The 21,732-nt window shown below is 37.1% G+C and overlaps 1 protein-coding gene across 3 annotated transcripts in view; it reads right to left on the reverse strand.

Moving 5' to 3' along the window:
* GSK3B (glycogen synthase kinase 3 beta) overlaps positions 1-21,732 on the reverse strand; it is a 215,221-nt gene that overhangs the window by 126,685 nt on the left and 66,804 nt on the right. For all 3 annotated transcript variants that reach the window (XM_055434913.2, XM_055434834.2, XM_055434986.2), the window contains exon 2: positions 11,536-11,729. In XM_055434913.2, the coding sequence (XP_055290888.1) occupies positions 11,536-11,729 (194 nt within the window). The remainder of the gene's footprint in view (positions 1-11,535; positions 11,730-21,732) is intronic.

Raw genomic sequence — 21,732 nt, forward strand, 5'->3', positions numbered from 1 at the left:
AAAACCTCTGTAAAACACTTATCTGATAAAGAATTTTTATCCAAAATATACAAAGAACCCTTAAAACTCAACAGCAAGAAAACACTCAACCATTTGAAATGGGCAAAAGATTTGAAAAGATACCACACCAAAGAAGATATACTGATGGCACACAGGCATATTAAAAGACGCTCAACATGGTATTTCATCAGGGAACTGCAAATTTAAACAATAGTGAGATTATTACTGCTCAGATTAGACATTAATGTCTCACTGTTCAGTCAGAATTACTTTGCCGACAAAGATCTGTATAGTCAAAGCTATAGTTTTTCCAACAGTTATGTACGGATGTGAGAGTTGGACCATAAAGAAAGTTGAGCACTGAAAAATTGATGCTTTTGAACTCTGGTATTGGAGAAGACTCTTGAGAGTTCCTTGGACAGCAAGGAGATCCAACCAGTCAATCGTAAAGGAAATCAACTCTGAATATTCACTGGAGAGACTGATGCTCAAGCTGAAGCGCCAACACTTTGGCCACCTGATGAGAGGAGCCAACTCAGCAGAAAAGACCCTGATGCTGGGAAAGATTGAAGGCAGGAGGAAAAGGGGATGACAAGAGGATGAGATGGTTGGATGGCATCACCAACTCAATGGACATGAGTTTGAGCAAACTCTAGGAGATGGTGAAAGACAGGGAAGCTTGGCGTGCTGCAGCCCGTGGGGTTGCTAAGAGTCAGACACGACTGAGAGACTGAACAACAGCTGTTCAGACGGTAAAGAATCTGTGTGCAATACAGGAGACCAGGGTTTGATCCCTGGGTCGGGAAGATCCCCCAGAGAACAGAATGGCAATACATTCCAGCATTCTTGCTGGAGAATTCCATGGACAGAGGAGCCTGGTACACCCCATGGGGTCTCAAATAATCTGAAAGACTGAGCGATTAACACTTTCACTTCCACTGCACTCCTCTCAGAATGGCCAAACCCCAAAACACTGACACCACCAAAGGCTGGTGAGGATGCAGAGCAACAGGAACTCTCATCAATGCTAATGGGAATATAAAATTATTTTGCACAGCCACATCAGAAAATAGCTGGGCAGTTTCCTGCAAAACTGAACCATACTCTTACCATACAATCTAGCAACAATCTAGCAACTGTGCTACTTAATATTTACCTAAACCAACTGAAAATTTATATTCACGCAAAAACCTGTACATGAATGTCTAGGAGAAACTTTATTCATAACTGCAAGAACCTGGAAGCAACCAAGATGTCCTTCAATAAGCAAACAAAAGAACAAAACGTAGTATATGCATACAGCGGTATTTGTTCTGAGAGAAAAAGAAATGAGCTATCATGCCAAGAAAAGCAAGTAAGCAAGTACATTAAGCATACATTGCTAAGTGAAAAAAGTCAATCTGAAAAGGCTGCAGTATATGATTCCAAGCATATGACATTCTAGAATAGACAAAACTGTGGAAACTTTTTTTTTTTTTAAATCAATGGTTGTGAAGGGTTGGGGTGAAGGTGTGAGGGATGAATAGGTGGAGCTCAGGGAACTTTTAGGACACTGAAACTATGCCACATGACACTGTAATGATGGAAACACGTCATTATACATTTGCCAAAGCCCACAGACTGTACAACACAAATAATGAACAATAACGAAAACTATGGACTTTACTACTAATATATCAATACTGCTTCAATTCTAACACATCTACATTCATGCAAACGTGCTACATTAATAGCAGGGGGGACTGACGAGAAAAAGAGTGTATATAGGAACACTGTACTTTTCATTCATTGCTCTGTAAAACTAAAACTTATTCAGTACCTGTTTAAAAAGGAAAATTTTAAAGTTTTAGTGGGCAAAGAAATTCAACAGAAATTTCTTGAAAGAATACACACTAAAGGTCAATAAAAGAAAAGATGACATGATCCTCAACCTCATTAGCCATCAGGAAATGTGAAACAGTTCACTCTCAAAAAGATATCATCAAAACTCAGATAATAACAAGTACTGGCAACAATGTGGAGAAACTGCAGTGTTTATCCAGTGCTCACAGACTGTGAAATGGTTCAGTGGCTCTAGAAAACAAGTTAGCACTTTCTCAAAATGTTAATCACGGAGTTACCATAGGACCCACAACACTTCTAAGTGTATACCCAAGAGAACTGACAGGAAAAAAAGTACCCACAAAAACTTGCATGCAAATAATGTTCAGAGCAGCATCATTCATTACAGCCAAAATGTAACAACAACTCACATGTTCATCAACTAGTGAACAGATTAACAAAATGCAGTATATCCACAAAACGTAGTGTTATTCAGCCACAAAAAGTACTGAAACACTGAGACATGGTAAACATGGATGAACTTTGAATGCTTTTTCCAAGTGAAAGAAGACAGAAACGAAAAGGCCATATATTATATTCCATTTACATGAAATGTCCAGATGGGCAAATCCATGAAGATAGAAAGTAGATTAGTGATTGCCGGGACGTAGGTGAAGAGGAGGACGAGAAGAGACTGTTAGTAAGAATTTAACAGAGCACTATTAAAAGAGCTGCTTTCTGAGGTGATGAAAATATCCTAGAATTAGTAGTGACAGCTACACAACTCTGTGATTATATTAAAACCAATGGATTGTATACTGTAATAAAAGGGTGAAATTCATGTTATAGACATTATATCTCAATGAAGCTCTTATATAAAAACAATCAAGCAGCTGACCATCCATAAAAACTGCAAAGCCTTTGGAGAAACTAGTCAAAAAAGCAAATCTAACTCCTAACGCTAAACGCTTATTTGGAATTTACCACAGACATACAGGAATTTAAAAGGTATAAACATAATATTATAAAAATTATTTTAATATAAAAATATAACTAAAGATAATAAAAACTTTTTAAAAAGTAAGAAAATTTAGAAGCATACTGTGATTCATATTGAGGTTTTTGTTTTACCTTTTCACCCCCTTCACTTATTTCTCCCACCTCCTGCCTCTGGCAACCATCAATCTGTTCTCTGTATTTATAAGTTTGTTGTTGCTGAGGGTAGGATTTCATACATAAGAGAGAGCATGTGGCATTTGTGTTTTCCTGTCTGACTTATTTCACTGAGCATAATGCCCTCAAGGTCTAGCCACTTAGCCACGATGTCAGGATTTTCTTTTCTTACAGCTGAATAATGTTCTATCACACACACACAAACACAGATACTCACTCATTCACTCCACAATTTCTTCATCCATCCACTGATAAATTCTTAGGCTGTTTCTATATCTTAACTATTACAAATAATTCTGCAATAACCATGGGGTACATATATCTTTTTGAGTTAGTATTTGGATTTTCTTTTGATAAATACCCGAAGTAGAATTGATGGATCCTATGCGACGAGTTGACTCACTGGAAGACTCTGATGCTGGGAAAGGTTGGGGGCGGGAGAAGAAGGGGACGACAGAGAATGATGGCTGGATGGCATCACCGATTCTGTGGACATGAGTTTGAGTGAACTCCGGGAGTTGGTGATGGACAGGGAGGCCTGGCGTGCTGTGATTCATGGGGTCGCGGAGAGTCGGACACGACTGAGCGACTGAACTGAACTGAACTGATGTGTTAGTTGCTCAGTCGTGTCCAACTCTTTGCAACCCCATGGATTGTAGTCTGCCAGTCTCCCCTGTCCGTGGAAATTCCCAGGCAAGACTATTGGAGTGGGTTGCCATTTCCTTCTCCAGGGGATCTTCCTGACCCAGGGATCGAACCCGGGTCTCCCGCATTGCAGGTAGATGCTTTACCGTATGGTAGTTCTATTTTCAATATTTTGAGGAACTTCCATACTGTTTTCCACTGATCTACATTCCCACAAACAGCACACGAAGATTCTCTTTCTCCACATCCTTGCCAACACTTGTGACTTTGCCTTATGAAAAACAGCCATTCTAACAGGTATGAGGTGATACCTCATTCTGGGTTTTGTTTGGTTTTTTTTTGGCTGTATCAGGTCTTAGATGTGGCACATGGGATCTTTGTTGTGTCATGCAGGATCTTTCATTATAGCGCCTGGATGCCCTAGTTATGGCACATGAGCTCAGTAGTTGCAGCATATAGGCTTAGTTGCTCATGGCATGTGGGATCTTGCAATGCAGGTCATCAAGGATCGAACCCACATCCCTTGTACTGCAAGGAATATTCTTAACCACTGGACCACCAGGGAAATCCCTTGTTGTGGTTTTGATTTGCATTCTCTGATAATTTGTGATGTTGAGCATCTTTTCAAGGACTTATTGGCCATCTGCATGTCTTCCTCAGAAAAATGTTCATGTCCTATGTCCATTTTTTAACTAGATTGTTGGGGTTTTTTATATTAGCCCCTTACCAGATATGTGATTGGCAAATATTTGATCCCATTCAATGCATTGCCTTTTCATTTTGTAGATGGTTTTCTTTGTTATGCAGAAGCTTTTTAGTATGATGTAGTCCCATTTGTTTATTTTTGCTTCTGGTGCTTTTTAAAATCTGGTTTCAGATTTTAAAAATGATTGCCAAGACCTATGTCAAAGCATTTACCATTTACATTTTCTTCTAGGAGTTTTATGCTTTCAGGTCTTACATTCAGATCTTTAATCCATCTAGTTAATTTCTATGTACAATATAAGACAGTTGAGTTTTATTTTTTTGCATGTGCTATCTAGTTTTCCCAACACCATTTACTGAAAAGGCTGTTCTTTCCCCCCTGTATATTCTTGTCTCCCTTGTTGTAAATTAACTGACCATAAATGTGTAAGTTTATCTCTGGGCTGTCTATTCTGTCTCACTGATCTACGTGTCTGCTTTTATGTCAGTACCTTACTGCTTTAACTACTGTAGCTCTCTAATATAGTTTTAAATCATGACGCATTATGTCTCTGGCTTTGTTCTTTTGACTATTCGAGATTTTTTGTCATTCCATACAAATTTTAGTGCTATTTGTTCTATTTCTTTGAAAAATTTCTTTGAATTATTGGAATTCTGATAGGAATTGCAATTAACCTGTAGATTGTTTTGAGTAGTATGGACATTTTAATAATATTGATTCAATCATGATTCATCCAATAGTATCTTTTCATCTATTTGTGTCTTCATCACTTTCTTTCATTAATGGCTTAAGAGTTTTCAATATATAGGTCTTTCACCTCCTTGGTCAAATGCATTCCTAGATAGTTAATTCTTTTCAGTGTAACATTAATGCGATTGTTTTCTTTCTCTTTCTGTAGTTTAAGTGTATAGAAATGCAAGAGATTTGTGTGCACTGATACGTATCCTGCAACTTTGCTGAACTGCTTTTTCTAACTTTTTTTAAAATGCAGTCTTTAGGATTTTCCATACATATCATGCCATCTGCAAACAGATGACATATAAAACAGTGAGAGTTTTATTTCTTCCTTTCCAATTTCGATGGCTTTTTATTTCTTTTTCTTGCCTAACTGCTCTTACTCCCTTCTATTAAGTTTTACTTCTCTTTCTCTCAAGCTGTTCAAGTCACTGAGAAGCAGAAAGGAGGCATTCAGGACCACAAATATCATGCCACCATATTTCTTCTCTCTGGAATAACAGAGGTAATAAAACTATATATAATTGTAAAAGCAAAATCAAATAGAATCCTTACTCATTAACTTCTGTACAGTCTTTGAAAATTTAATCCAGTTAAAAATAACATTTTACCAGTCATTCTACATGGCTTGGGAAGGTAGCATAAAACAGTCTGTATCCTTAAGAAGTTTGGCATGTTAACTATGAAAATGTTCCTCTCAGATAACCCACTGCAGGAAACATTATTGACCAGTGGTCCTAGTTGCTGAGATCTCAACACCATTTTCTTCTTTGGTGATAAGCCAAGCTTCCCATGAACTGTTCCCTGCCAATGACTCAGCACAGCATGGCAGACATATTAATGAAGCCCTTTTCCCAGGAGACACTGGACTCTTCTGACGGTTCAACCTTGGACTGATTCTCTGTTGGTTTTTCTGTAACTTTCTCAGAGCTACACTGAAGTATAAGGCTTTTCCTACTCGGCATGCCACTGTCCTACCCTCCCTCCTCCACAGAGGTTAAGTCTTGGTTTTTACCTTCCACTTGATAATTACAAGTTTTCATGATTCAAAGAACATAGTTCCAAATGATATAATTGAAGATTAATATTTCTTTTAAGCTGCCTATAAATTTATCAAGAAATAGAATTTCCACAATGACTTAAAACAGCTACATAAGTACAAATAATTAGGTGTCTCAGAATAAGACTACCAAATAAAAGAGGAAGCAAAACAAGGGGGAAGAAATCCAAAGTAAATAGCAGTTTGTAGTAATTCAGATCTAAAGTTAAAACCAACAGAACTTAATTATAAGGAGTTTTAAAATTTACTGGATGTTCTCATAATATATTGTTTCATTTGATTCACACAACATTGCAGTAAAAAGAAAGCACAATACTTACTGAATTCCTTTACGCACCAAATATTGGACTGGGGTACCACTGTAATAACAGTATTCCCATTTTACACATGATGAAATCAAAGCTCATAAAGTTAATGGATAGACTTAAGCTCACAAAACTACCAATGGTGGACCAAGGTCTTATTTCCCCTATGTTGACTCCAAAATATCATAGAGAGAATAATCATATCCCTAAGGATTGAGCCCAAACATTTATCTCTTCTCACTCTCCAAAACAGTATATATTAAAAACAGGGCTCAAATCACTCTCCATTCCCCCAGCACAACAGGAGTGACACTTCACTCCTCTACTCCCATATCCTAGCGACAGAACAAGTGAAACCAAGCAGGACACCTGAAACCTACGACTTAGTTCAAAGGAGAACTGAATTAATAGTTAATGAAGCTAAGATCACTAATTAATTTAAAATGTAGCTTACTGATTTTCAACTTGGAAAAGCCAGCCTCAACAACGATCAGTATTGGGATTGATTAATCTTCTTCCTGCTCTAATATCAAAGGTATCCTACATAAGGTACCTAGCTGGACTTTACTGTTAGCCCCACAACAGCATTTTCTATCACCAGCACTTCCAAACTGGCCAATTGAGGTTAGTTTAATTTTAGTATGATGGGTCCAGAGGGAAAAAGACATTCAAATTGTAGGTAAAACACCACTGAAACTTGTTGTACCAGAAACAACTTGAAAATATATATATAGTTTTTAAGACTAATGTGCAGGGATAATTAGTTATCTTGGTATTCTTCCTATCTCTGACCATTCTTTCTTTTCTTGTTTTTTCACCAAAACAAACTGCCTCTCACTGACACCAGCAGGTTCAGCATGTTGGTTTACGAAACAGTGCAACGAGAAGACCCTATTCTAACTTCTCCTAAAAATATATCATTATCTAATGCAAAATACATGATTATTTAATCCTTGGTAGCAGTGATGCAAAAATTACAAACGTGAATAGAATTTTAAGTTGTCAGAAAAATGCCTATTTTATCACAATCAAAGGAAATGAATAGGTCAATACATCAATTTTTTTAAAAAATAGCTAACATTTAGCAAGGAGAACAAAGAATATTGAAGTTTCACAAAGAAAAGGTGATACACGGAAAGAATTAAACTTTTTGTAAGACAGCCTGCCACTTTTCAGCACTTTTAGGAGAAAAAATAAAAATAAAAACAAAATTATATAATAGCTACAAAAACAATTAAAATATTTAGGAATAAGCTTAATAAGAAATGTCAAAACCTATATAAGTAAAACTCCTGAAAGTTTACAAAAGTAAACTGGAACAAATGGAAAGCTATCTCCTGTTTCTGGATAAGGTAATTCAACATCAAGGAGAGGCGATTAACTCCTTAACTTATAAAATTGATGAAATTCCAATTAAAAATAAACCAGTTTTCGCAAGGAGTTAGTCAAAATGATACCAAAATTCATAGGGAAAAATATACATCCAAACATAGCTAGAGTAACATGAAAAAGAAAAGCTACAAGGGCAGACTAGCCCTACCAGACACTGAAACATATAAAATGAAATTAGAACAATGTGGTACTGACTTAGGAATATGCAAATGACCCAGCAGAACAGAAAGTCCAAAAACAGACCAAATTACACATGAAAATTTAGCATATAATAATCTCAAATCACTAGAACATAGACTACTTAAAAAACTGTATTAAGACAAGTGATTAATGCTTTAGAACAGATAAAATTAGATCAATAACTTATACTATACATAGTTATAAACAAACTCCACACACAGGAATAAACTCAAATCGATCAGGGGTCTAAATGTAAAAAGGGAAATCTTACAACTGCGAGAAAATATGGATGAATTTCTCTTTAACTTGAGGAAAAGGCTTTCTCTATAAGACTTTATAAGGAAAAGGCGTTCTAATCACAACTAAAATATAGATATGATAAAAAGTGGACAATGAACAGATGAAAAAATATAAATTAAAACTATAATGAGATACCATTTCTCACCTATCAGATTGACAAAAACTGAAAACGTAAACCAAATCATGTTATCAATGTGAATAAATAGGCATTCATATATTACTGGAGAGAACACAAATCTATACAAGCTCCTGTGCAGGGGAATTTAGCAATATCACACAAAACTTCATGTGCTTCTGTTTTGATTCAGCAGTCCTACCTAGTTCTCTTAGCTTACCATGAATATACTCATCTAATAAAAAACATTTATGCACAAAGGTTTTCATAACAGCCCCCTGGAGATTACTAGATACTGAAAAATAATTCAATATCCATATATTAGAATCAACGCTGAAATACTAAATCTAAAAAGGAGAAAAATCTCTGAACTAATATGCAATGACTTTCAGGAACTATAGTTAACAGGAAAAGCAAAGTATAAAGAGTATCTCTCTCTATTATATTTTGTGTAAGAAAGAAATCAAGAAAATTACGTTACCCTCTCTGTCCCTGGGTTACACAGCCAGGGATTCAACCAAGCTGGGATCAAAAATACTCCGGGGAGAAAAGCTCCAGAAAGTTTCAAACATCAAAACTTCAAACTGCCACATCAGCAACTATTTACATAGCATGTAAATTGTATTTACAACTATTCACATAGCATCAACACTGTATTAGATATTATAAGCTACCTACAAATGATTTAAAGTATATGGGAGACTTAGTTATATGGAAATACCATGCCATTTTATACACGGGACCTGAGCACCTGCAAACTTTGGTATCCACTACGGGTCCTTGAACCAGTTCCCTGTGGATAACAGGGGATGATTATACACTGACTGTTCATTTGAGTAAAAGAAACCCAGAAAAAGTAAACCAGAACATAAAGAGATCGGCTATCCAGAGGGAGTGAGAGAGAACAAGACAGAGGGAATGACATCTGTTATCTCTGACTCTGACTTTTAGAACCACTTTACACAGACTGAAAATATAAATAACTTTTTCAAAAAGTCAAAAAGAATGGAGATACAGCTCTACAAAGGGATACAAGCAAAAACAGATGAACCAAACTGTATTTCAGATGAATAACTATGATAAAGGGAAAGATTAAAACTTTTTAAAAAAGCAAGAAAAAGAACTCGCCCAAGTACCTGCTGAACAGAATGTACTGGTTTGACACAGCAATGATAGCCTAATGAAGCACTCTGAAGTCAGACTGCTTGGATTCAAATACCTGCCGATCTAACCACTTGCTAACTGTATGACTTTGGACAACTTAATTTTTAATCTCTTTGTGTGTAGGTTTCCTTATCTAAATAATAACTGTATCACTGTCACAGTACTAACAGTGAAACTCCCATAAAACTGCTTATAGATTACTGATGATATTTAAAGGATTTGGTAAGTATTTGCTATCATGCATGCGCGCTCATTCACTTCAGTCGTCTCCAACTCTTTGCGACCCTATGGACTGTAGCCTGTCAGGCTCCTCTGTCCATGGGATTCCCTAGGCAAGAATACTGGAGTGGGTTGCGATGCCCTCCTTCAGAGGATCTTCCCAACCCAGGGATAGAACCCTCATCTCTTACGTCTCCTGCATTGGCAGGCGGGGTCTTTACCACTAGCACCACCTGGGAAGGATATTAATTTGAAAACACATTAAGTGTGTGGATATCAGGAGACACATGTAATAAAAATCAAGTTCTTATGAAATAAAATCAGAGAGACCATAAAAACCAATATGTTTCGAATAGAGTGATACAAAAGGCTTGTAAAAACTAAGTATTCGGAAAGAAGGCAAGACTATGGAAGTTCCTGGATGCACAATTAAAACTGGGCAGGCTTTATTTTCTAGACTATGAGGAACCATACAAGATGTGTTTAGTAGAAACAGTATGACCAAAATGAGTTATGGGATTATTCTAAAGTTGGAATGCAAGATTTTAAGTGAGAAGATCAGATGTAGAGTTACTAGTGATAAAGCCAAATAATGACAAAGTTCTGGCTAGAAGAGCAGTGATGAAAAAAAGGAAACAAGGGGCAGGGGGAGGGTGGGCAGTGCGAAATTAACCAAGTTTGGTAATGGCTGGATATGAGGCATGAGAGAATGGAAGAATATGGATGACAGTGAATAAGAAAACCGTTAGAAGGAAAGCGCAAGAAGGAATGGGAACCAATAGAAAGGATCTCCTTTAAGACTGACAGTTAAGTCAGAGTTAGACAAGAAGACTTGTCAATTTGAAAATAACGGTACCTTCAGATATCAAGACTGAGTGGGCATTTGGCAACATGGGACTAGTGCTCCGGAGAGAATAAACTGAAGACCAAAACTTGAGGTTTAAAAAAAAAATCTATTTACAATGTTCAAAACATTCTGTAGCATACAGACACCAGAATGTGTGCTATTTCAGAGCAGTGATAACCTCTTAATTTTTATCCCTAATGTTAAGCACAGTTCCTAGAACATTGGCGACTCTCAGTAAAATGCTACAAGGTGGGCAGAGCAGGGAAGGGAACAGAGCTGCATGGCTTGTTAACGGCAGAGGCTCGATGAGAGCCCAGGTCTCCTGACTCTCCACTGTATAATAATGAAGAGATGACCTCTGATCATCTGTACACAGGACACTCTAAGGGGATCTTGTAAGAAAAAAAAAAAAAGAACCGTGAGAAGTATCGCTTTCTAGGGGCAGATGGAAGGGAGATAAATGAATATATCAGGAAAGAAATGTCAGTTATAGGGGGGAAAAAACAACAGTGTTGTATCATAGACTCGAACGAAATTTTTCAAGAAAGGAAGCATAATCAACTGGATCAAACAAACATATGCTACAGGCAATGTTTCTCTGGTCTCCTACACCAGAGACCCAAGGCAGAGAATTTTAATCTATCTTTCACATTTTAAATACATATATCACTCATAGCTACAGTTCAAAAAAATAATACAATCTTCAGTAAATTTTATCTCAACATAATACACAACGGAAAAGTCACTACAGTAGTTGAGCTGAACAAACACTTATGCAATAAATGAAATCTGAAGCAAAAGGAAATACATGAAAAAGTAATTATTACATGTATTGACAGCAACAAAAAACACATGAACTACTGAAGGTCTTACCTTAAATCTCTTGTCCTGCAATACTTTCTTGATGGCAACCAGTTCTCCTGAATCACAAAGTTTGGCTTGATACACCACACCAAATGATCCATTTCCAATCACTTTAGTGTCTGTATAGCTGACTTCTTGTGGCCTGTCTGGACCCTGACCAGGAGTTGCCACCACTGTGGTCACCTTGCTGCCATCTTTGTCTCCTAAAACAAAAAAGGGACAGAAAAATGAGAATTGCAAAGAATTCAACTGAGAAAATTGCCAAAGTATACCGAGTAAACCATGTGTGTTTTAAGTCCCTTCAGTTGTGCCTGACTCTTCGTGACCCTATGGACTGCAGCCCACAAGGCTCCTCTGCCCATGGGATTCTCCAGGTGAGAATAATGGAGTGGGTTGCCATGCCCTCCTCCAGGGGATCTTCCCAACCCAGGGATCAAACCGACATCTCATGTCTCCTGCATTTACCACTAGTGCCACCAGGGAAGCCCAAATATTCGATACTATATATTATTTTTAAATGCTCATCTTAGTTTATCAGATCTATCATCACAGAATTATTTCAACTATTTGTTTCAATTACAAGTAATTATTTTAACCACCATTTATTAAGTCACTCTATAGAGCAGGCACCATGCTTAGTTTACATACATGACTTCATTTAACGAAAACAATCCCATGATAGCACTGAGTAGATAGCACTGTTCCTATATAAACACAGTAAGAAAAATGCTAAATTTGTCCAGTCAAAAGGCAAATGATGGACCCACCAAAGAATCCTTAACTGTCCAACTCTAAAAGCCCTAATTTTTCCCTCAGGCTTTCTTCTTGTACTTGAAAATAAGATATGTGCAACTGAAAACATCTAATGCTGTCTCTTTTCAGATCACTCTCCCTTTAAGAAGGTAAAGCTTTAAGTTTTTGCTTCTCCATGTCTTATTTTTTCTTAAGAAAATAGTGATCCATTTCCAAGAAAAGTCAGATGGGGAAAAGAAACAGGGGAATGTTAATTTGGGGGTAAGAGACACAAACCTTATAAGAAAAATCAAACCCATTCTGAACTGAGCCTCATTCATAACTAGCTCACCAGCACTGGGGTCTCTGCCACTCGTGGCCATCACCTTATCTCTTTTCTGCCTTCGTTTCCCGCCAGTAACAATCCAAAGATTCTTTCCAAGTTCAAGAGCCACCTCCTTCTTGACTAAACAATCACCTTACTCTCTGAATTCTTAAAACTATTTCAAACCATTCTATACTGCTGAGCACTTGATTTTAAAAAGCTTTAAATTGTTCCTTTACTAATTTTAGAATACACACAGATTCTAGGGACTACAATCTTTGCAAAGCAGCAATTATGACTTATGCTTCTTCTCTCTTTGCTGACAAATCTAAAACCAGTTCTAACTGACAAAACTGCACATTGCTTTTTCTCTCTCCTACTCTTCCATTATAGCAATTTTAAGATGTTAGTTGAATTCATACTAACCTCATAAGAGAAAAAGAATGCAATATTTAAACCCAACTACCAAACCAAGATGATGAAATATGTATTCATTTGTCTCTCACATTAAAAAAAATAAAATATATAATAATCTGATTTTCCAAAGGTTTGAGTCTAACCCTACTCAATTTAAGACTGCCAGAAAAATGAATATCCAAATGTTAGTGGCATATTGTAAACAATATTTACAGCCATTTAAGCTCACAGAGTTAATATATACAAAAGCCAAAAAGCAGTATCTGCAATTGATTAACTCTTGTGTGTAAGGCAGCCTTCATGACAGATACAAAAACAATGAATGATTCCTACATACAACAGTTAGGTGGATTATAGGCAGTCTATACTGTATCACAGCCAGCTACCTGAAACACATATGTTTTTAGTTTTAACGTGAAACACCCAAACGGATATGATTTAGTTAGCACAAATCCAACACTACCTATAGAAAGAATAAATCAAACATTGTCAATAACATCACTTTATTTCCAACAGTTTTACATATGCTTTAAATGTACATAAACTTCAGCACAAATCAACAACATACATAAGTTTCCTCTCATCTCTAGTTATCTAATAAAATAGATCTTAAACATATATACTAAAAACTTAATTAATCTGAGTTCTAAATGTTCCATAGAACTCATTTTTGATCACATTAATCAACCTGTACACAGGTCAAGAAACAACAATTAGAACCAGACATGGAACAAGGTACTAGCTGAAAATTGGGAAAGAAGTAAAACAAGGCTATATATTGTCACCCTGCTTATTTAACTTATATACAGAGAACGCCATGCAAAATCCTGGGCTGGATGAATCACAAGCTGTAATCAAGATTGCCAGGAGAAATATCAATAATCTCAGATATGCAGATGATACCACTCTAATGGCAGAAAGTGAAGAGGAACTGAAGAGCCTATTAATGAGGGTGAAAGATGAGAGTGAGAAAGCTCGCTTAAAACTCAACATTCAAAAAAACTAAGATCATGGCATCTGGTCCCATCACTTCATGGCAAATAGATGGGGAAAAAATGGAAACTGTGACAGGCTTCATTTTCTTAGGCTCCAACACCACTGAGGATGGTGACTGGAGCCATGAAATTAAAAAGACGCTTGCTCCTTGGAAGAAAAGCTATGATAAACCTAGACAGGTACTAAAAGGCAAAGATATCACTTTGCTGACAAAGGTCTGTCTGGTCAAAGCTATCATTTTTCCAGTAGTCAAGTATGGACGTGAAAGCTGGACCATAAAGAAGGCTGAGTGCCAAAGAATTGACACTTTTGAATTGGAGTGCTGGAAAAGACTCTTGAGAGTCCCCTGGACAACAAGATCAAACCAGTCAATCCTGAAGGAAATCAGTCCTTCTGAATATTCATTGAAGGACTGATGCTGAAGCTGAAACTCCAATACTTTGGCCACTTGATATAAGACCCAACTCACTGGAAAAGACCCTGATGATGGAAAAGATGGAAGGCAAAAGGAGAAGGTGGCAAAGGTTGAGACGGTTAGACAGCATCACTGATTCAATGGACATGAATTTGGGCAAACTCCGGGAGGCAGTGTAGGACAGGGAAGTCTGGCATGCTGCAGTCTGTGGGGTCTCAGAGAGTCAGATACAACTTAGTGACTGAACAACAACAAATCTTAACCACAACTTCTAAGTACAAACCTTACTATAAGTTTCCTTCTTCATTTATAAAATAAACCTATCCTTACTTGTATTATTGTACTTGTACTTAAAATCCAAAGTGTTGAATACATTTTCTTGTAATCCTGTTGTCCCAAAGAAAACAAAAAGAAATCATTTCAAACAGTGTGACTTTTCTCTAGATCATTCAAGTCAAAAACCATATCACCAAATATATGTATACATATATACATATATTATATACACACACACACACACACACACACACACCATGGACTGTATGGTTCATGGGATCGCAAAGAGTTGGACACTACTGAGCAACTTTCACACACACACACACACATATATATATTAAAAGAACAATGAATTAATAATTCCAATTCCACTGAACAAGTTTCTTGTGAGATCTCACAGGGCTAATTCACAAAACAAAGTATCATCATTTTTTAATTGATATAAATAGATATTAACAATGGCTACTCTACTCCACAATTTTAGCTGAAAACAAAAACCATCTGGTATAACCAAAAATTATGATTTCCCACTCTATAATCATATTCAGGCTGCCCAGGTGGCCCAGTTGTAACGAATCCACCTGCCAATACAGGAAACGTAAGAGATGCAAGTTCAATTCCTGGGTTGGGAAGACTCCCCTGGAGAAGGAAATGGCAACACACTTCAGTATTCTTGCCTGAAAATTCCACGGACAGAGGAGCATGGCAGGCTACAGTCCATGGGGCCACAAAGAGGTGGACTCGAGTGAGGGGCTGAGCACCATCTACTACTGCTAAACCTGTAAACGTTTACCCCAACATTATCATTTGCCGACAGGAAGAGGCACAAATAAGGTAATGCTGCAAAAATATTAAAAGCAGAGTTGAAAGATAAACAGGTCCTACAGAGGCTATAGCTGAAAGACTTGAGGCCTCAATTTTAAACTGATTGGATGTGGGCAGAGACCAATCCTTTCACCCTCTTACACATCTAGTAAAAACAACAAAAAACCCTGCTTACTATCTTAGCAAAAATTAAAAGGTTTACTCTTCTCTTTTGAGCAGTGAGAGAAACTGCTGAGAACTCTTTACAGGCTAGCAGGAACTCTTCCTCCACTAGCAGGAAATCCTGGGTATACAAGGAACAATGACTCTAAGACCTTGTGCCCAAGCATACTGGAATTTTTATTCAGAAATCATTCAAGCTCTTCAAGACTGCTCCATCAGATATCTGAAATAGCAGAGCTGTATAGAATGGCAAGATAACACTGGCGGTGACTTGGTATGAGCATCAGTAGTGCATGGGACAGTCAGCAGCTAGTGTGCCAGGGAAAAGCATGTCACCATTTGGCACTGCAATTTGATGGCTTGGCAATAAGGTAACAGCTGTATAAAATTTCACTGTACAAAAAGAACTTTCCAATTCATTGTTTCATCTACTCTAATACTTATAATCAATGAAGGGAACATATTTATTATGCTTCAAATGCAAACAAGAAAAATAAGAGAAGCAAACTTGTCCAATCTAACAGAGCTTTAGGTGACAGAACTCTTCACTCGCCTCAGGCTGCCTCTGTCATATTTTACAACCTTCCCACTACTACTGAAAGACCAACTTCATATACCATTACACACTCCATCCCGACCCTACCAAAGAAGGAGATGCTTCGGAAGATATAATGTAAAAAGATCAGCTCCAGATTAACAAAAGAATAAATAAGTAATCTTTTGCAGTTCAGTCCTCAATTATTCATTTATTAACAGCTAAACAGCTATTTTTGAAGATGCTTTGGCAACATTAAGAGTTTGAAATTTATCCTAATTGGAAACCAAAATATGGAAAACAAAAATGTAAAACAACTGATTCTGTGATGTTCAATTTAGAAACCGGGTAACTCTGAATCTTAGCAGTAGAGCATCATTTTAAACAGTACTACCAAGAAACCACACATCCTCATGAAAAGCTAGAATTCAGAACAAACGTGCCCCTTTAAAACAAAACCCACCACTGTGCCCAATATTAAATCTCCCTGAATGCGGGGTATCATGAGTCTCACATCAACTACAATAATTGGTCTCCAAAAAGTGCCACTGTTGCTCAGCAGCAACAACAGCAAAGCAGTGGGAGTAGCTCAGTTTCAGTCCTCTCTTCTGGCCAGAGAATTCCTAGGATCCTCTATTGCAATAAAAATTCACTCAAGTAGTATGAATGTCCTATTCTAATTAGGACACAGAATTAAACTCCCTACTCTTTACCATAATCGTTAAATCTTAAAAATACAAACCATAAAACAGTCCACATGAAGCAATGCAAAGGTGGTATGCAACAGAAGAACCACTTTCCATTGAAGGCTGTTAAATACAGAATACAATTTTACAAAAGCCTTATATGTATCCCATAATATGTGCAGCCTAGTTCTCAATCTCTCAAAGTTTGTACCCATAAGCTATATCTTGTGGTTACATTTTTTTCATCTTCTGAAATCAATCCTCAGAACAATGGACCCTGAGATGAACAAATATTACAGGATAACACAATCCATATCTAAAGTATGGACGGAGCATACAAAACCCAAAAAGCCACTTCAGGCATCCATAAAGATGTTGGAGGTATCTGACACTGATATTCTAATTGTAATGTTTCTTAAGATTCAGAGCTCAGAAAAAGCAACAACTGTGATACTGCTTAACTGGGAGGCTTTTAGAGATGAGCCTCTAAAAAGTTAGCAAAGTTAGCAACGACTAACTCTATAAAATTTTCCTTTACCTCAAAAATAACGTCTCCACGTAGAAATAACAGAAAAATCAAGCCTATAAATTCCAGAGAAACCAGCACACCAGGTATGATACAAGAACATACATGGTATTTTTACGAAGCTTTTTAACCTAACAAGGATTTGTAGGAAAACTAGCTCTGACTATTGCTTCTCATAAAGAAAAATAACATCTATTTTTTATGGATGCCCAATAGCAATATAACACTCTATTGAAAAATATTACATAAATTTTTAAAGGAACAACAACAACAAAATCACCTTATCATGCCTGCAAGATAGTCTGAAGGGGAAACATTGACACTGTCAAATTTTCAGGTTTTTAAATTAAAGTTCAAACAACTCTTTACCCTAAGTAAATGGCTAAGACACTTCTATTAAAGCAACATATACTCTCCAAAATAAACACAACTTAGAAACATGAAAACAACATAAAAATAAGTAAAAAAAAAAAAAAAAAAAAAAGCAATGAACTGAGGTCCACAGAAAATCAGAGACAAATTCTAAAATAAACTCATTGCTGCCATGAAATATGGGCTTCATTCAATGATGTGGAAGTTCTAGCGAGAGTACAATTGCTCTCATACCTTGAGGCAAAACTATTAACAAAGCAAAGGAATGCCAACTAAGCACCTGAATCAGTCACCTCAAGCCAAACGGTCAACAGCCTAATTAAAATTTTTAGGGTGATCTCTATGTAAACTTGTGGTAAAAATATTTCTAGTGGAGTCTTTTCCCTTAGATAGACACAATTCATCTTCACATGATTCTATCTAAAAGACTGGAAACACAAAACAACAAATTACTAAATTTCCTTTGGGGATAGAAGAGTAAACAAAAGGAGAAGCAGGGAAAAAAAAATGGACAGATGTCATACATGAGCTGGCTGTGGGAGATGTTTTCCTGTATTTCACGTCTAGAAATGAAAGGAAAACACAGGGTGATAGAGGATAACAATGAGACAGAAAAGATTCTAGAGTTCTTGACAGCACAATAATACCACACTTTCAATCACAGGCAAATACCATCCCAGTGTTCACAAGTGTTGATTCTGAAGAACCATAAAATAACCTTAAGAAAAACAGAAATCAGTCAAGGGCTTGTCCTTAGATGCATAACGGTGTTAATATTTAAGTACATGCCACACAGTGAGTGCTCAACAAATCAGATTCTCTGAACTTGAATTATTGGCAGTGGCAACAGTTTACAAACAACAACACATTCTTCCGTTCTGCTATGCTCTTTTACCACCAGGTACATACCCTGCTACAGTGCCTATCACAATGTTCGATGATTATTAAGAGTCCAAGCCCCTCACTCGAATATGAGCTCTTAGGAAAGCAAGACATTATTAAATTATTAAATTCATTTCCCTAGTGCTTATTAGCAGAGGGTTCAGCACAACACAGGTGTTCAGCAAATGTCTGATCTTGAATTTATATAAAAATCACTCAAGCAGAATTACTAGGATTTGGGAACTGACTCCTGCTAAACATTTAGCAGTGTTTTTACTTCTTATGCTTGCCATTGATCAGATACAAAGACTTAAGGATAAGGTATACAGAAGCCTTACAAATAGTAAAGCAGAATGGTGGGTTTACTGAAAACACGGCAACAAGAAGTAGCCAAAACAAAAAACACTATTTGCCACATGTGAATCTATTTACAGGTAGAATTACTCTACTTCACAACCCTTTTCCAAATAATTCTGGTTTCTTCGGAGCATCAATATTCAGCAATGGATAAGAAATGGGCAGAGACATCGCTGAGGTCTTAAGTTTAATTTACATCAATACATATGTAAGTGCATTTCTTGCCTACTATTTTATGCAAGTACCACTCAAACAGTGGCCTTATTTATCTAGGAGAGTTTACTAAAAATGATGTTTCTAGAATCTCACCACAGAAAGACTCAGTAGATCTGCAGTAAAGCCCAGGAAACTGTACTTTTAATAAGCTGCCCACGTGCTTCTTAATGCAGTTTCAACTTCCCTACTTTGAGAATCATAATACCACTTAATTCATACAACAATTCTCTGATGTACTCATGATAATCACTTAACAAATGAGTGAAACTAAGATGTTTGAAAGGTTTACTGGCAATATGCCCAAAGTAACCTCTTCAATAAAGTGTACCCATGGGATTCAGATCTAACAATTTACTCTAAAACCTGTACCCTACTACACTACATTGTTTAAGACTATGCCTTGAAAATAACACACAGGGGTCAAGGTCCTAAAATCAACCTTCTATTTTCAGCAAAATCGAAAATTTTAAATACTTTACAGAAGGTTCTGATGCAAAATTCTTACTTTAAAATATCTATTCTCCTTTTGAACTAATTTTAATTGATTCTATTTTAAAATCTTCTCTTAAAACCCAAATTTTACTTTAAGCCAAAAACTAGAATGAACCATGCTAACTTTCAAATATCTGAACCTAAATATTATTTTACTCATGGTCCTGTTTTCTAACTTGAGTGAATTGGAATAAAATCAAACCAAAACCAAAATGAATAAATATTTTACTTGGTCTTAAGCCCTCACTTGAAACACTATCAAGATGTATTTTAGAAACAGGTTTATTTCTCATAAAAGTAAAAGGCTTGCAGCATGTGTGTAAAGAGCTTTGGCTTTTAAAATTAACATCAGAATATAAGTCTTAAACATGCTTATCTGCTTGATTTACCAAAACTACTTGACATGGGCAGGGAGAAAGTAGACAAACACACTAAATTTTTCTTAATGAGGAAGTTTACCATATTACCAAAGAAAGAGTATATCACACACGAGTGTAAAGAATAAATGCTAGACAGACTTAAGAAACAGATGTGTATGTGTTCTCAGTCCCTCAGTCATGTCCAACTGTTTGCAACCCCATGGACTGCAGCCCACCAGGTTCCTCTGTCCATGGGATTCTCCAGGCAAGACTACTGGAGTGGGTTGCCAAGCCCTTCTCCAGGGGATCATCCTGACCCAGGGATCGAACCCAGGTCTCCTGCATTGCACGCGGATTCTTTACCATCTGAGCCACCCCAAAGAAACAAATAATTACTTCAAAAACACAATGACTAACTGATCAGGGCTCATACTTCTGGCAACTTCAATTTTGAGCCATCATGAATCCTCAAAAAATAGCTCTCACAAAGCCGAAATATTTCACTCTAGCTTTTAGTGAGTGTAATGTTAAAGTCAGGACTCTACAATTTTTTTTAATGGATTTCATCTGTTCCTGGCCTGACATACATCCCCTTCAATCCTCTCAATATTACCTTCTGACAACCCAAATCCATGCAGTGGGACAGCTGACTGATCAGTCTTGCTTTCCCCTGAATTACCCACCAAAGTTATCTCCACTCCTAAATCCAAACTGCTTTTCCAATAGCACAGCATACAAATTGACATACATTTTACATGCATTTCAAAGTGGAGGTTATTAACCTATAATTTTCTGTTATATTTCAAACAGTCATAAAGGAGAGAGGGGGAAGGACGGGATCTGTTTTCTCCCATTAGACCTGCTTACTCTAGGTTGACCCCATATGCTTTATTAATTATAATTTAACAACTAATATCCAATCCATGAGGGCAACCATGACGTTTATCACACATTTATTGCGGTAGCTCATTTTATGCCTATGCACATATCAGGCTATAAAATATCTGCTCTTGTAAGTGAACAACTTCCTATCAGTTCAGTTCAGTTCAGTCGCTCAGTCATGTCCGACTCTCCGCGACCCCATGAATCACAGCACGCCAGGCCTCCCTGTCCATCACCAACTCCCAGAGTACACTCAAACTCATGTCCACAGAGTCGGTGATGCCATCCAGCCATCTCATTCTCCGTCGTCCCCTTCTCCTCCCGCCCCCAACCTTTCCCAGCATCAGAGTCTTTTCCAGTGAGTCAACTCGTCGCATGAGGTGGCCAAAGTATTGCAGTTTCAGCTTTAGCATCAGTCCCTCCAATGAACATCCAGGATTGATCTCCTCTAGAATGGACTGGTTGGATCTCCTTGCAGTATAAGGGACTCTCAAGAGTCTTCTCCAACACCACAGCTCAAAAGCATCGATTCTTCGGCGATCAGCTTTCTTCACAGTCCAACTCTCACATCCATACATGACCACGGGAAAAACCATTGCCTTGACTAGACGGACCTTGGTTGGCAAAGGAATGTCTCTGCTTTTTAATGTACTATCAAGGTTGGTCATAACTTTCCTTCCAAGGAGCAAGCGTCTTTTAATTTCATGGCTGCAATCAGCATCTGCAGTGATTTTGGAGCCCCAAAAAATAA

Source organism: Moschus berezovskii, chromosome 1 (assembly GCF_049115385.1).
Source record: "Moschus berezovskii isolate FMDL1 chromosome 1, NW_MosBer_1.0, whole genome shotgun sequence".
NCBI lineage: Eukaryota > Metazoa > Chordata > Mammalia > Artiodactyla > Moschidae > Moschus > Moschus berezovskii.